This window comes from Rousettus aegyptiacus, unplaced genomic scaffold (genome assembly GCF_014176215.1).
Source record: "Rousettus aegyptiacus isolate mRouAeg1 unplaced genomic scaffold, mRouAeg1.p scaffold_m13_p_11, whole genome shotgun sequence".
NCBI lineage: Eukaryota > Metazoa > Chordata > Mammalia > Chiroptera > Pteropodidae > Rousettus > Rousettus aegyptiacus.
In genome coordinates, this window is record NW_023416286.1 from 10,143,138 (window position 1) to 10,158,148 (window position 15,011).

Here is a 15,011-nt window from a genome sequence, read left to right on the forward strand (position 1 = left end):
TTTGATTTCTCTTTCTTTGCGTTCACTCACGTTTCCAGGTCCTTGACTGCCTGACTTTGGGTTGCCTTCTCACTCTGTTCTTGAGGATCTGTGCTTGTCACAACCCTCCTTTTCAAGTTCTCCAACTATGGTTTATGTCACCAGTTTGATTCCTGACTATTGGATTCCTGATGACCAGCTTCCCTATCTTCTCTATCTTTCCTATCTTCCTTTTAATAATTCCCCACAGCTTGTCATACTTTATCAAAGCCAGTTTCCTGCTCTGAGTCTACAGCCATGACTCATCATTGCGTGCGTTCCCAGGAATGAGAGAGAAGCACTCATCCCAGATGGCTGCCAGAATTCCTGCTATTATTTTTTCTGTTCCACTCTGTACTTTGTAAAACACAATCACGATTGATCTCATCTATGCTTACGGCAATCTCATTACATAATGAGCTGCTCATTCCCATTTCGTTAGTGAGAAAACTGAGATTCAAAGAGGTCCAATAGTTTACTTACTACAAAACAGTGAAGATTCAATCATTTGAAAGCTAGTTTTGAGGAATTTAAAAGTTTAGAGGTACGATTGTATTCTGATTTAAAAGTCTTTGTTCTTCTTTAATGGTTAAAACAAGCAAATGTATTTGTATCATATTGTTGAATTTATTGAACTGTTAAAATCTCTGCCTTTTAATTTCTTTCCTTTTTCTTTCCTGCACCCAAATATATATCACTTATCATGTATCAGTCAATAATCATAGTATATTAGTGAAGATTTCATTTGTAAGAAAGACATAGTTATTGCTTTCAAGTAGCCGCCAATCTAGTGAGGAAAAAGCACTTGACAAATTACTACATTGTTGAATTTTTTTCTATAAAAATAATTACAATATAAAACCATCACCTTCTGAAATCACATTATTTACACAGACTTTACAGATTTATTGTGTGTCCTTATTAGAATATAAGTGCCACAAGGACAAGCACTTTGTCTTACTCATTGCTTTATTTCCTGTGCCTTGGAACTATCCATGACTTACAGAATATACTCAATAGATACGTATAGTAAGAAAGAACAGGTTCATTTTCTTTCAGGTTTTTAAATAACAATTAGTCATAATATGTTTCTAGTAAATGAAGGCTACTTATTAGCTACATGAATTCAACATATTTTTCTTAAAGTTTTGGTCTTTTAAGTTGAACTTTTTAAAAAAGTTTTCTACTCTTATCGAACAGGCCATTTGTGTTATATTTTTAAATAGGCATGTAGTCCTTTAAATATAGCACTCCTTTCATTTATTTAACAACAAATATGTGCTGTTAGAAATATATAATGTCTCTTTAAAGTTATCCTATTTCATGGTTTCATTATTTGAGAGAAGAATGCTTTCTGATGAAACTAATGAATATTACAGAGTCGTTCCTTGTTTATGTAATAATATTAGAGGAATAAGTGCTTATTAATTTATCAATCTATATGAATTTTCATTTTCGATTAGCTCTTATTGAGTAACAGATGGTCACAAAGCTCAAAGGATTGATGTTTCCATTATATTGACCATTTTATGTTTATAGTTAGTGTTCTATGTTCCACTGCATCTCTGCTCTTACTGTTCTGTGTTATATGTGATTATATTTCCTTTGCCATTTTCCTTACTTAAACATAAAATAGATTACATTTTACAATTCCAGAGTACTGAGACCATGTCCCTATAGTTACTTTTCAAAATATTTAACTGTACTATTTATTCGTGAAAAGTTAATGAATATTTTACTGTGATTCAATATAAGAAATTTTCAGTTTAGGCATTCATAGAAGTATTGAGAATAAAAGACATTATGAATTTTATAAGTATTCTGGGTTAGGACAATTCCGAAGAACTAATAGATAGGAAAAGAAAATAGAGTTACAGAAATATCCATTGTTAACTCACATTTCAATAACTGGAAGCTATATGAATAACCTTATCAATAGTTAGGAAATTTAATTTATGGCATACGAATGATGCCATTAGCGTTGTGGGTTCCTGACAGTCAATGTCAAAATTAAACACACTACCTAAGAAACAATTTGGAAAAGTTGATGCTGTTAAGTCCCACTGTCCCTTTAAAAAAGAAAGTCGGGGAAGAATTTCTATCTTGGTATGAACGTAAAGTACTGAACTTTATTTACAAAGAAAGCAATAACAAAATGTCTAATAAAAATAAAAAGTGGAGAAACATTCAGATATTGAAACAATAGGACAAAAGTATGGTTTAAACCAAATACATTTTGGTAGCCTGTTTACTTCTGTGGGCTAGTAAGTTATAAAGGACATTTTTGTTGGTATTATTTGGTTATCCTTTTTTTCAAGTTATTTTTATAAAGTCTCCGAAGAAAATTCCCAGTTCATAATATGCCTTCTCTGCTAGTGAACACCAAAGAAAAGATATATTGTTAATTTGGTTCTATGTACTTAACAGAGATAAAACATTTAAGTTTGAGATAGAAAAGGAAATTGTTAAGATTCTTGTAAGGTAAACGAATATAAAAGATATATGTACATATATGCATATGTATATAATATGTATTTATAGACAAAAAGCTATTCATTAAAAAACATAAAATGCAGCTATTTATTAAAAAAACTAAAGAAGACAATGCTCTTTGAAGAAGGGAAAGTCGGATCAATGAATGAACAGAAAATAAGTGGATATTAGTGTACTTAATTATATAAATTGAAAACTCACAAAATTCTACTCAGTCTTTTTGTGCTAATGCATAATCGCCATGTGTATCATCTATTGAGTATTTTTTACTAGCATTGTTTTAAATGTTTTGTATGTTTTATCTCTTTAAATTTTCCAATCAATACATATGAGGCACTTATATTTTACAGGTACAGAGGCAAGTTCAAGGGCAATTTGACTGGATTTGAACCTAATCTATTTAATCTCAAAACCATTCTTTTAGCCACTACACCATTCTTCAAAGGATTATTTAGGATTAGGATGGGAATGGTACAACAAAAACAGTAAAATGTTTGGGAGAAATGTTTTATAGTGTGATCACGTGAGCTTTCCGTGTGCTTATGAAGGAAGAGGGTAAATCATGTGTGCACCGACTTAATATGCTTCGCTGAATGCAAACAGCCCTGAAACATCTATGTTCTGTTTTCTTGCCACTGCAAAAGAAATCGGGCTGAGCTCATTTTAATATAAACTAGTGCTAAAACTATGGCTAATATATGACATTCCATCTACTTCTCACAAGCTTACATTAGCCAAACAGAAATAAAGTTTTATATACATTTATTCATACTTAACGGATACACAAACTCTAAATGTGATTAACCATTTTGATCCCTTAAGGTATCCTTTAATGTTAAGATAACATTATTGTTTAACGTGCTATCTGTGCTATTTAAGATTTTTCACATTAACAGGAACGAGGGTATATATATATATATATATATATATATATATATATATATATATATATATATCATACCTCAAAGTATATGAGATTAAACTCTGAGGTAGAAACTACAGTGCAGATACTCTCTTCCACTTTCCCTTTACCTCTTTTTTCTGATCTTGACACTTCTGCCTGTTCAAAAAGATATACTATAGCCCCAGGAAATCAAAGAATAAACTTCAGATTGTACCACTTGCTAATTGAGCAGAGAGGCAGTTATTTAAAGCCATTCCTCCTCTGGTTAATCCACAGTTGCTGGCACCATTCGAGAAAGGACCTAATCCAAAACTTTATGCACCAGTATTAGGCTCAGATTGATTCTAAGCACTGTTTCTTAGTTGGGCTAAAGTTTGATAAAGATGCTCTCTCTTACTTTGAGAAGATTCTATTAATGAGATAACTATTCCAAAGGACTCTTGTAATTTCCTCACAGAATTCCTTCCCTCCTTTACCTAGAATGTATACTTTTTATTGTAATTAATGTAGACGTATAACGATCATGCTTTCAACAAGGGCTAGGAGATTAATAGACCACATGAAATCTTTGCCAGAAAAGCATAATAAGGAGTAATATATAAATGGGACTATAAAATTAAATTTGGATTAATTTTAATGAATATAATTAAAAACAATTTATTTATTCCAAGTAATTTTTGTCTACAATTAAAACGAATCCCAGGAAACAAAAAAGGCTAATGGAATTTTCTGAACCTTTACAGGCATAGTGATGTAAAATTAGATTGACTCTAGAGATTACCTCTTGGTTGGCAGTTTTCACCAAAACATGAAAAACATGTTGACTTTGTTCTTTTTAAATGACCTCTCCCAGTCTCATTATCTTTCACTTGGTATCTTTGGTAAAAATGAAATAATGGCCTCAGTCTAGGTGCCAGTGTAAGACGGTGGGTTAGGGAAAGAACATGAGGTCTTGGCCAGCCATAACTGGGATCAGTTCCTAATTTTGTCACTTCCTAAAGTATGATCTTACACAACTGATAACCTCTTTTCATATTTGTTTCCTCATTTGAAAAATGGGAACAATATCTTACTTGAAGGACCATAGTAAGGGTTAGGACTGATACTTGTAAAAGTACATGGAAGATAAGAGATGAACAGTGTATGACAGCTATAATGGTTAACAATAATCAACCATAAGCTTCATTCTTCAGCATGCTTTTTTTCTCTAACAGATGTATACCAAACATGATGGCAACTACAGTGGCAGTGGATGTTGTACAAAACAAAAGAAACTTACTGGTCAATGTTACTATGAAAATAATCACACACACACACACACACATATATTTAAATTTCAGTGAAGAGAGTGTAAGTGACCATATATATATTGTCTTGTGAATTTCTCGCTCTTGGCAAATGAGGCAAAGAAGATGAAAACTAATTTATTTAAGTGAAAGTTAGTTGGCCTATGCTACCTGGAAAAAAAAAAAAAGCCAGATCATTTTTTAAATGTTGGAACTGATTACAAAGTTTCAGATTGTTTCATCTGATGGGATGCTATAGGTATTCCTGAAGGTGGCATTTACTCTGCCAGAAATTTCAGTAGAGAAGATGAGAACAGTGCTGTGGATAGAAGGAAGAACACAAGTAAGGCACCACAGTAGGAAAGCACGATGTATTAATTGGGATCAGAGTATTTCAGGCGGCTAGCACATTGTTGCCCAGTCTAGGGTCCTCGGAATTACTGAAAGTGATCCATGAATTTTCTTGTGGTTAGAATAAATATCAAACACATTTATGTCACATGTACATATATTAGTTTCCTAGGCCTGCTGTACAAACTACCATAAACTAGTGGCTTAAAACAAAAGAAACTTATTCTCTCATAGCTCTGGAGTCCAGAAGTCCAAAATCCAGCCATCAACAGGGCCACAGTTTTTCTGAAAGCTCTAGAGGGGAAACCTCCTTGCCTCCTCCTAGCTTCTGGTGGGTGGCGGCACTACGCAGCTTCCCTCAGCTCACGGCTGCGTGCCCTCCGTCTCTGCCTTTGTCTGCTCACGGCTTTCTTCCCTGCGTGTCTGCCTTCCCATCATCTTCCCTCTGCGCACGTGTCGGTCTGTGTATCTCTTCTCCCCTTATTGTAAGAACTCCAGTCATATTCAATTAAGGGCCGACCCAATTCCAGTATGATCTCATCTGAACCTGATTACATCTCCTGAGGCTTTGTTTCCCAACAGGTACTGGAGATAGAACTTGGGCATATCATTTTGGGAAACACAATTCACCCGTAACAGTGCGTGCACACTTGTGTGTGTGTGTGTGTGTGTGTGTGTGTGTGAAGTATACGCAGATGTTGCAATTTTAAAAAAGTAAAACTTATTTAAATATCATTATTGAATCGAAAATAACTTTTCATTACTGTATTTTTCTCAAGTAATGGATAGTAAAAGAATAAATCACTCTAGTAGGAGTCTAGGAGTCTGAATTTTTTTTTAATGATAAAAAGAATTGTACATATTGGTATAGAGTTTCTGTCGGGAACAGAACGACTAGATTATAAGCTAAAGTAAAGTGTGGCAGTCCCTTGCCATCAAGATAAGGACTCTGGGTTTAATTTGTTAGGCAAAGAGAATTACTGATTTTTGGGGGCAGATAACCTGTATGCATGAGAAGCTATTGTGATTAATGAAGTAAAAATTCTGAACCAACAATCCATCTATCAAGGTGGAGCTTTAGGAAAAATATCCAGGTGCAGTATGAAGAGTGAGTGCAGAGAGGGGACCAGGTATGCAGTGAGCAGAACCTCCCAGGCTAACGACAGTGAGAATGAAAAGAATGGGATACTTACTAGACATATTACTAAGGAAGAAGGGGCAGCGGTGCAATAGGTCTGATGATGAGTACGTGTGTGCATGTGGTACCTTTGTATGTACATTTCTGTGGATGTTTGACAGTATATGTATTCATTAGGGTTTATATGGTGTCTAGTTCTTTTGAAATTCAAGAGTACTTATTTCTACAGCATTCATTTGATATTTTTAATATATTGACTTACTGATTCACTTTCCACATCTAAGTACAATATTTCTCTAAGTGGAAAATTTTAAATCACTGATTTTTGACTAGGCTACTTTCTTACACAGAGTAGGAGCTCCAAAATTTCTTGGCTGTGAAACATCAACATTAGCCATACCATAACGGGGTCAAATTTGTTAACACATTGAATTTCCATATTGCGTCTGTGTTTTATGGTTCGGAGAAAAAGTAGTGGAGCGAAAAAGGTAGAACTAATATTAGTTGGAGGAAGTTTAAGTTTGGTGAAGAAATTTTAAATAGGCACCAAGCTAGTCTAAATGATTTCAGGTCCTCAAGGCAGGACTAATTATATCCATTGATCCTGAAAGAGTCTGAAAACTAGATCACTGAGCAACACTTAATGGTCTTTGAGGCATCACAGAGGAGCAAAAGTACCAAAGGGATGAGGAGATAAATTCTCAAAAATCCACAGCAAGTAGCTTAAAATTATCTCTAGGTGAGATTGCAGGATGTTTCATTCATTAGGAAATAAAGCAGTAAATCATGTTATCAGATTAATCACATTTTCTTGTTTGTGATATAGTTATTGGAAAACTTGAGAATTCACATCTCTTTATATATATTTTTTACTTTAATTTTGCTTAGAGACAGAGACAGAGTATATGCAGACTTTAACAAACCTGTTGTCAAGTTCCCTTGTGATGCTCTGTTTGACAAGTTAGAGAAATATGGGCTAATCGTTAGCATAGGATGGTAGCTATTTAATAGTTGAAGGATTATACCAAACGGGAGTTTATAAACAATTTATATCAGTGATTTTCATAGTTTTTGACTACGAATCGCAGTAAGAAATACATTTTACATTATTATCTGGTAAAGATACACGTGAATGTGTACGTATATGTATAATTACAATAATGGGTGCACATTGATATTTTCCATTCTATGTTTTCCGATTCTATTTCACTAAAAAAAACCCCCCAAAACAAAAAACTGCTGGTTGCAACTTACTAAATCTATTTCATGACTCACTAATGGGTTGGGACTCACAGTTTAAAAATGAGAATTGATTTCAATCAGAATGTTTCTAGTGGCTACAGAGCTGTTTTTATCCTGTTCAATCAACTATTTGGATGAAGATATTGAAGAATTGTTCTCAGTTTTGCAGATAATAATAAAAAGAATAAGACAATTTTTGCATGATACAGTCAGGATTAAGGAATTATTAGCAGCTTAAAATTAAGTAAAACATTTAAATAAAAATGAAATTAAAATAGATACACATATTTCTGCATTTTATATCTTGAAATCTACATATAAAGCCACATATTAAAGATGTGCTGCTGTGGAGCAGAAGTCTGCCTAGTAGCAACCAAATCCTTGGTGTTTCACTTGATAATAATCTTAAGGTGGGAATGGAACCGAAATTTTTTGAGAACCTACTACGTGCCAAATGCGAATCATTAAGAGTCATATTGCTGGAAAAACCCAGAAACAAACCAAACCAAACTAAGTTAATTTGGGGTAACTTTTAGAGGATTTCTTTTTCCAAAGTTTGACTTTTAGGTAAGAGTTTCCCTCTTTTTTTTTTTTTTTTTTTTAACGGGTCTGAACCTACCTAGGATTTGGAGTACTCTGTTCAAATTAAGTTTAGAGGAAAGCAAGCAAGCTGTTTTTCTCAAAACAGGTGAAGGCAATGGGAACATTTTGCCTGGAGAACTGCTCTTTTCATTCATCCAATTTTGGACAGGTTTATTAAATGTAAACTACAAGCCAGACATGGTAGGTACTGAAAACACAGAAATAGCTACAAGGCTGTCTTTTCCCACAGCCAAAGGAAGGGAAACATTGCTTGACACTTGCTACTACTTTAAGCACCTTAAGTGCACTAGATTCTTTCATTCTATAGTCCTATGAGGCTCCACTTTGGGTTGGGTAAACTGAGGCTTTGAAAAAAAGTCATTTGCCCAAGATCATACAGGTAAGTGGGCAGCGGAACTGGAATCCAAACTCAGGTTCCAGTGACTCTCAACCACTATACAATATTGTCTCTTGAAATTCAGATTTATGGGCTTTTATCTTTGAAGAATTATCCTTCGGAAGTATGGGTATGCATTTATTAAACCAAAATTGTATACAAAATTAATATTCGCCACATAATTTTTAAATCTGGAGATTTAAAAATGATCACTTTAGGCAGCTTCTATTACTATATAGCTATCTTTTATTTCAAAATGTTGTTAATGCAAAACCAAGTTAATAATAGCACATTACCAGGGAAATAGGCTTTGTAGGATAAAAGGAAACAGACCTGTCTTTTCTAAACTTTATGTTTTGGGATAGCATTGAAAACATATAACTATGCAATTATAAAGACTTTATGTGGTTATAACTGATCTTACGTGTGTATAGATCATTTGACACACATTATACCTGTATACTAAAGGTACATGACACATTTAATGTGTGCTGGCTGCTGAGCTGAAACTATTTCATCGAATTCTCATTACTATTAGTGAATGAGGAGACCGAGCAATAACTTGAGTAGACTGCATAGGTAGTAAGTAGTGAGTGTGATTCAAAAGCTTTTGCACTTTCCACAGTAGCACACTGTGTGCAAGGAGCTGACAGTGTACCGGAGAACATATTTTAATTGGTAAACTCTTTTAAATATCTGACATTGAAATAAATATACAACAGAAGTGAGGTTTTTGTACTTTGAAATGGTGATCTCCTCTATACACACTCATCTCCTCTAAAGAAAAATGAATAAGCAAGGAAAACAAAACCAAAACACATATGCACACATACTGCTTAACAAACACCAGAGAAAATTAAAGCAAAAATATAAAATGATGTTAAGCTATTCATTCAGAAAGAAAATAGAAAGTTCAAGTTGTCACTGTCTCTCAAAGCACTCATGCGAGAAGTAAAACTAGCAAGAGGTAGAACTTTGTCATACACATGCACCCTGGAGTAAAAAACAGTGTGATGACCTTTCAATATGGATTTACATATGTGAGATAGATCGTTTTAAATTTTTGAATAAGAATAGCACTAGTAAAAGTAGATGATGCACATTTGGGACAGACAAGTGCGATAGGTGGGTATACGTGTCATAAGACTTTTCAATTTTAGCATTATCTAAGTCACACTAGTAATAGATTGGTTTTGTAAATTTTCTATACTTTAAATCATTCTAGCATTTTATAACTCAATTGCTATTTAATTTTAATGGACATGCCAATTACTTTTCAGAAATTTTTATTTTGGTAATTCAGTCTCTCCAGTGCAAATTTAAACAAATGCACAAAAACTAATCTTAAACACTGGTTTTGAGGAACTTTGTTATATATGATCTATAGTACTTTAGAATTTTATCACGGGCCAGTATCCTGGGAATGAATTTGACTAGTAATTAAGTATGCACAATAACCAACAAAATTATGACAGATTTGTAACTGACTCTTTTCATTTGAGATCACAATTAAAATTATTTCAATGTATCTCTAGATATCTAAAATTTCTGGTAGCTTTTAATATATCTTTATTGAAAAGAACATACCTCATGAAATATTAAAGGAAATTACATCCTTCATTTCGAAGAAAACGATAGTTATGTTTATTCAGTTTGAATTCAATACTAGAGCAAGATTACTTCATACATTTTAAAATTTTAAACAAAGTATTTTTCTTTTGCATTTATATTTGTGCAGACACAGAAATGTACTTTTATCACAGATCAAGGCTGACAGTGAGAATTACCTATATTTTTAGATAATTTCAAAATCGTCTTAAGTGTACATGTTTAAGAAAAAAGGAAGGAAGGTATCGTGATTAACTGGCATCATACCAGAGGAGGATCGTTAGGAGTTTTTAAAAATCGGGATTTGTAGCTTCCACTAAACTACCCCACAGTGTCACACAGTGCAGCCTTTCTAGGCTGGGAGGTGAGTTCAAGAGCTGTTTGTTGTTCAGAGCTGCATCCAGCGTGGATCCCTGTTTGACAAGTTCTATTTTAAGTCGTGCCTATGTGTGTCCAAGGTGTCCGCCTCTTTCATGGCTGTAGGAAAAGACCCATTACACTTCATCTGTAACCTTCCTCCGACAATGCAGGACCGTTCCCCACCGTGCGTTTGCTTCTGCTTTGCCGGCCACTTTTTCTTGGGGAAAATTCCAGGTGGTCAGGCGGGCAGGACTGCGAGGAAGGGCGAAGAGGGGCAGCAAGAGGTCGCCTGCCGCTCCCCTACCTTACGAGGCACGTGGCACGGGGAGTAGCAGCTGCTGGATGCGACGCCGAAGACTAACACGACGAACCTCCTCCCAGCAAGATGATACTGAGGGAAGGAGTAGGTGACAGCGAAGGCAAGAAACACACTCACCATGTCCTTCCCCGCAGGGAGAAGCCACCCTCAAGGGAAACACTGCACGGCAGCCAGCACCTGCCCCGCCTCTGCCAGCTCGCTCCAGCGTCTGGCAGCGGTCCCCATGCACCTGCTCACCTGTGCACGGGCTCGGGGCGTCTGGGGGAGGGCCGCCGGGCGCGCGGCGCGGGGCGCGGGCGGGTGGCTGCGAGGAGGAGGAGGCGCGCGGGGCCCGCGAGGGGCGCACCGCGGCCCCGCCCCCGAGGCGCCGCGCACGCGCAGTGGCCGCTACCGCAGGCAGGGGGCGGCAACATGGCGGAGTGAGCGGCGGCGTCGGGGCTTCGCCACAGCAGCGGCGCCCGTGGCAGCGGCGGCCACAGGCGGAGCTTCAGCCCCGGCCAGCGCCGTGGCCAGCGGCTTGCGCCCCGGGGCTCGTCCGAGCGGCCGCAGCATCTCCGCGGGGGGCGGGCCGGGCCGGACGGAGCAGGAGGGGGGGCGAGAGGCGGCGGCGGCAGCGGCACAGCTGCTGGGCGGGCACTGCCGCTCGCGGGGCGGTGGGGATCGGCGCCGCCACCCCGGGACCGGGCCTGCGATACGCCGCTGCCTCCGCCGCGGAGGGCGCGGGCCGGCTGGGGCGCGGCGCCGGTGGATGCTGGGGCTCCGAGGCGGCGGCCGGGGCGCCGGGGCCGCGGCGGGGGGAGCGGGGCCGGCGCACGCAGCGCCTCTGCTCTCGCCTTCCCCGCGCGAGGGGGCGACATGGCGAGCGAGAAGCCGGGCCCGGGCGCGGGGCCGGAGCCTCAGCCCGCGGGGCTCCTCGCCGTCGGGGCCGGCGCGGCCGGGGAGCCCAGGGGGGCGGCCGGCCCCGGCGCGGTGGTGCTGCCCGCCGGCATGATCAACCCGTCCGTGCCGATCCGCAACATCCGCATGAAATTCGCAGTGTTGATCGGACTCATACAGGTCGGAGAGGTCAGCAACAGGGACATCGTGGAGACGGTGCTCAACCTGGTAAGGAAAAAAGGCGTGCTCTCCGTCCGCCCCTCAGTCCCACGGCCCCTGCGGCCCGGGTCGCCGCGCCGCGCGTCCCTGGAGCGCGGCGTCCAGCCGGTGCTGCCGGCGGGCGACCTGCCTGCGCGCCGCCCGAGCCGCGCCGCCACCTCCCTGCTGTCCCCTGCACCTCTCCTGCTACCTGAGCGCAGCGCCCAACTTGATACCGCTTTTTTTTTTTTATCACTCCCCACGACACCACGAGTAGTAAATCATTCCGTGCCGTGCCCGTTTTGGGTCGACTTGAGAGTTTAGTTGGGGGGAGAGGCGGCCTCCTTTTCTCTGGGGTTCTTTCTCCCACACTCTTTAATTGTCCGCGGTGTCGCTCTCCGAGGACGAAAACCTTGCTCCCTGGAGCCTAAATTCCCTCGGGCTGCTGACATGTGAGAAGCGCATTAGCTCCAACTTGAGCAGCCGGGTGTGATGTTTTCAAATGGGGAGGAAGATGATGCAGTTTTGCATCCGCCTTTAAATTTATTCCGAGGCTGTGATGTGATGGAGAGCGCGGCGGCTGTGTTTTCCCCCACCCCCATCTCTTTTTAGGCAGCCCTTCTTTCTTTGTAATATTGCCCAGAATATGCAGACCCCTTAAGTGTGTGTGTGTGTGTGTGTGTGTGTGTGTGTGTGTGTCCTCAAGGTGTTAAAATGTGAGGACACCAAATCATACAGGTTGGTTGTTACGGTTGCTTTTCAAAGAGCGTGGCAGATGGATAGACTAAAGGAAAGGTGTTCCATGCAGCCCCAGGTTTTGGTTTCTTTCATGATAAGAAAGAGTTACTGCAGAACTGTGTATGACTTAATGTTTTGCGCTGAGAGGCTAAGAAGCGTTCAAGATGTCAGGGGAAGAAACGGGAAGAAATACGGAGAGGAGAATCGTGAATTGCACATAATCAAGAGTAGTTCATTTTTAATGTTTTGTAAATGCAGTTTTTGCTGCAGCAAAGCTTTTTCAACAGTTTCCTTTGCAATAAATAGTCTTTCACATATACAGTAAGGTTGGAATTTGGAAGGCAGGGCTTAAATCAGTAGCAATCAGTTGACTATTGTATTTGGTGTGGAGTCACAGGAATATAAAAATATACTTGCCAGGGAATTTCTGTAACACCCATATAGCCTGATTTTTCAGCTAAGCAATTATTTTTATTTGATCTATTGCAAAACTGAAAGGAAGCTGCTGCAGTTAGCAGCGGTGTCCCGAGATGTGGATTAGATAACGCCTACTGTTTATGGACCTCTTAAATTCACGGAAAAGTTAAAGCTGCTTTTTTTTTTTCTTTTTTCTTTTTGCTACTGGTCAGGTTAAAGATAAAATATCTTTGTTTTGTTATATTTGTTACTATTTAAGTACAAAACACTTTTTACTTAACCCTGCCCTTCAAATAAATCACCACAAAAGTCAGTGTAAGTTTGGGATAATATTACCACGTTGATATAACCAAATTCTTTTCAGAACATTAATAGAAATGTTGAGAGTTTTAATTTTAACCAGCTGCAAATAGGAGTTTAGTAGTTGCCCTTTCTATCTTTTTTCAAAAGAAAATAGGTGAGATCTCAAAATATGTTGGTATATTAGTAGGTACTGTATTTCTGTAAATTTAAAAGGACACCTTTAAAGATTTTTTTTCCGTTTTTCCTCTAACCAGCACTGATTTTTACTTTAGAGTATGTGATAAAAGGTTATTTGAATAAGTAGCTGTATGCTTACTTAATACATTTCAGTGTACACGGCATAGAGCTCTCTCAAGCTGGAAGCAGATTTGAATGGGGAACCCATTTGGAGTCTGCAGCAGCAGCAATTCTTCTGGATCGGTCCGTAGCAGATGGGCTTGGTAGATACACAGTGGGTTAAGAAAGGAAGTGAGATATTTCTTTTTGAGATGAAAAAGAAATTTAACTCTCTTCAGTGCAGTGAAAATCTGGCATAAAGCCTTAGTATGTAAACAGTATTGTCGAGATTAACTTTACTGTTAAGCTTATATTATTGAGGTGGTATAGCCTCAGATCTGCTGACGACCTTATAACTACGTTGATTTTTTGGAATCAACAAAGTTAGGTTTAAAATTTCTTTGTACGTATTTAAAGAATGCAGTAAATCTTTCAGTGGAAACTTGGGGAAAGAATAAATGACAAAAGGAGCTATTTACTATTAAGTTGTGAATTATTTGATTGTGGAATATGAGTTGGTCATTTGAAGTGTCGTATTTCTTGAATGTAGGTTTAGGGCTTTATCTTTCCTATATACTCAAGATGAAAATGTCATGTGAAAACTTAAGCTGATTCTGAAACTATTTAGAAATCTTAGGAATTTAAAAAATAATTATCAAACCTGATTCTATTTACTTACTAAGTAAACTAGTAAAATCTATTTAGTGTACTCAGTGACTTGTTAAAGGTTGAAAATCTCTATTATCTCTAAAATGAGTTTTTTCATTTGAAATCTTAATTTAAAATAAATAAATAATGTTGGTGGAAATAGTGAAATATCTGTCACAGTGCCCTTTATGACAGAAAAGAGGAACTAATGAAACTTCACGAAACAATTTGTGCCTTAAACAATACCCTTGTCTCGGTCACTTTGTCAAAATATTTTTTTTCCCTTTTTTTTTTTTCTGCACATTCTTTCTCTATACATAATTTGAGAATACTAATACTTGGATTTTAGGTGCTGTTATCTCACATGACTTGCCCAAAGAATTAAAGTTTTGCAGAGTAAAGTTTAAGCGTGCAGTAAATTATAGGACTTCTTCAACACAGCCGTGGCTGTAATTTTTCTGCTTTTGTTTGCCAAAGGTAGTGATCGGTTTCCTTTACTCAGGTGGATTGTGGGAGTTTGTTGAAGAATCGCCAACGAAATGAGAAATAAAATGAATAGTTTCCATTGTGGTTGGATGTATTTTGTAGAATGATATTATCATTGACTTAAAATATGGCGTGTGTAGCATCAGGAAGATGTATATGTTAGCTTGTAAATAGCATCACAATGAGAGTGTATTGTCAAGGATTTTGCATTATAGTTTTACCAGTGAAAGAAACTGATCATAAACTTTGACTTAGGGAGTAATTATTTAATGTGGCAGTATAAGAGCCTTTACCTATAGAAAAGGAATTTTGTTGGCTGTTTCAGTTATAAAAGTCATATTACTTAATCTCTTGCTTAACATATGTTTATA

The 15,011-nt window shown here is 38.2% G+C and overlaps 1 protein-coding gene across 14 annotated transcripts in view; it reads left to right on the plus strand.

The window, feature by feature from the left end:
* Window positions 1-11,486: 11,486 nt before the first annotated feature.
* The window catches only part of NBEA (neurobeachin), a 611,133-nt gene continuing 607,608 nt past the window's right edge, over window positions 11,487-15,011 (plus strand). For 8 of the 14 annotated variants that reach the window (XM_036228291.1, XM_036228298.1, XM_036228299.1 and 5 more), the window contains exon 1: window positions 11,488-11,802. In XM_036228291.1, coding sequence (XP_036084184.1) covers window positions 11,554-11,802 — 249 coding nt within the window. In that variant the 5' untranslated portion in view covers window positions 11,488-11,553. Of the gene's footprint in view, window positions 11,803-15,011 lie in introns of all 14 variants that reach the window. The other 6 variants (XM_036228295.1, XM_036228296.1, XM_036228300.1 and 3 more) reach the window with 2 other exon arrangements.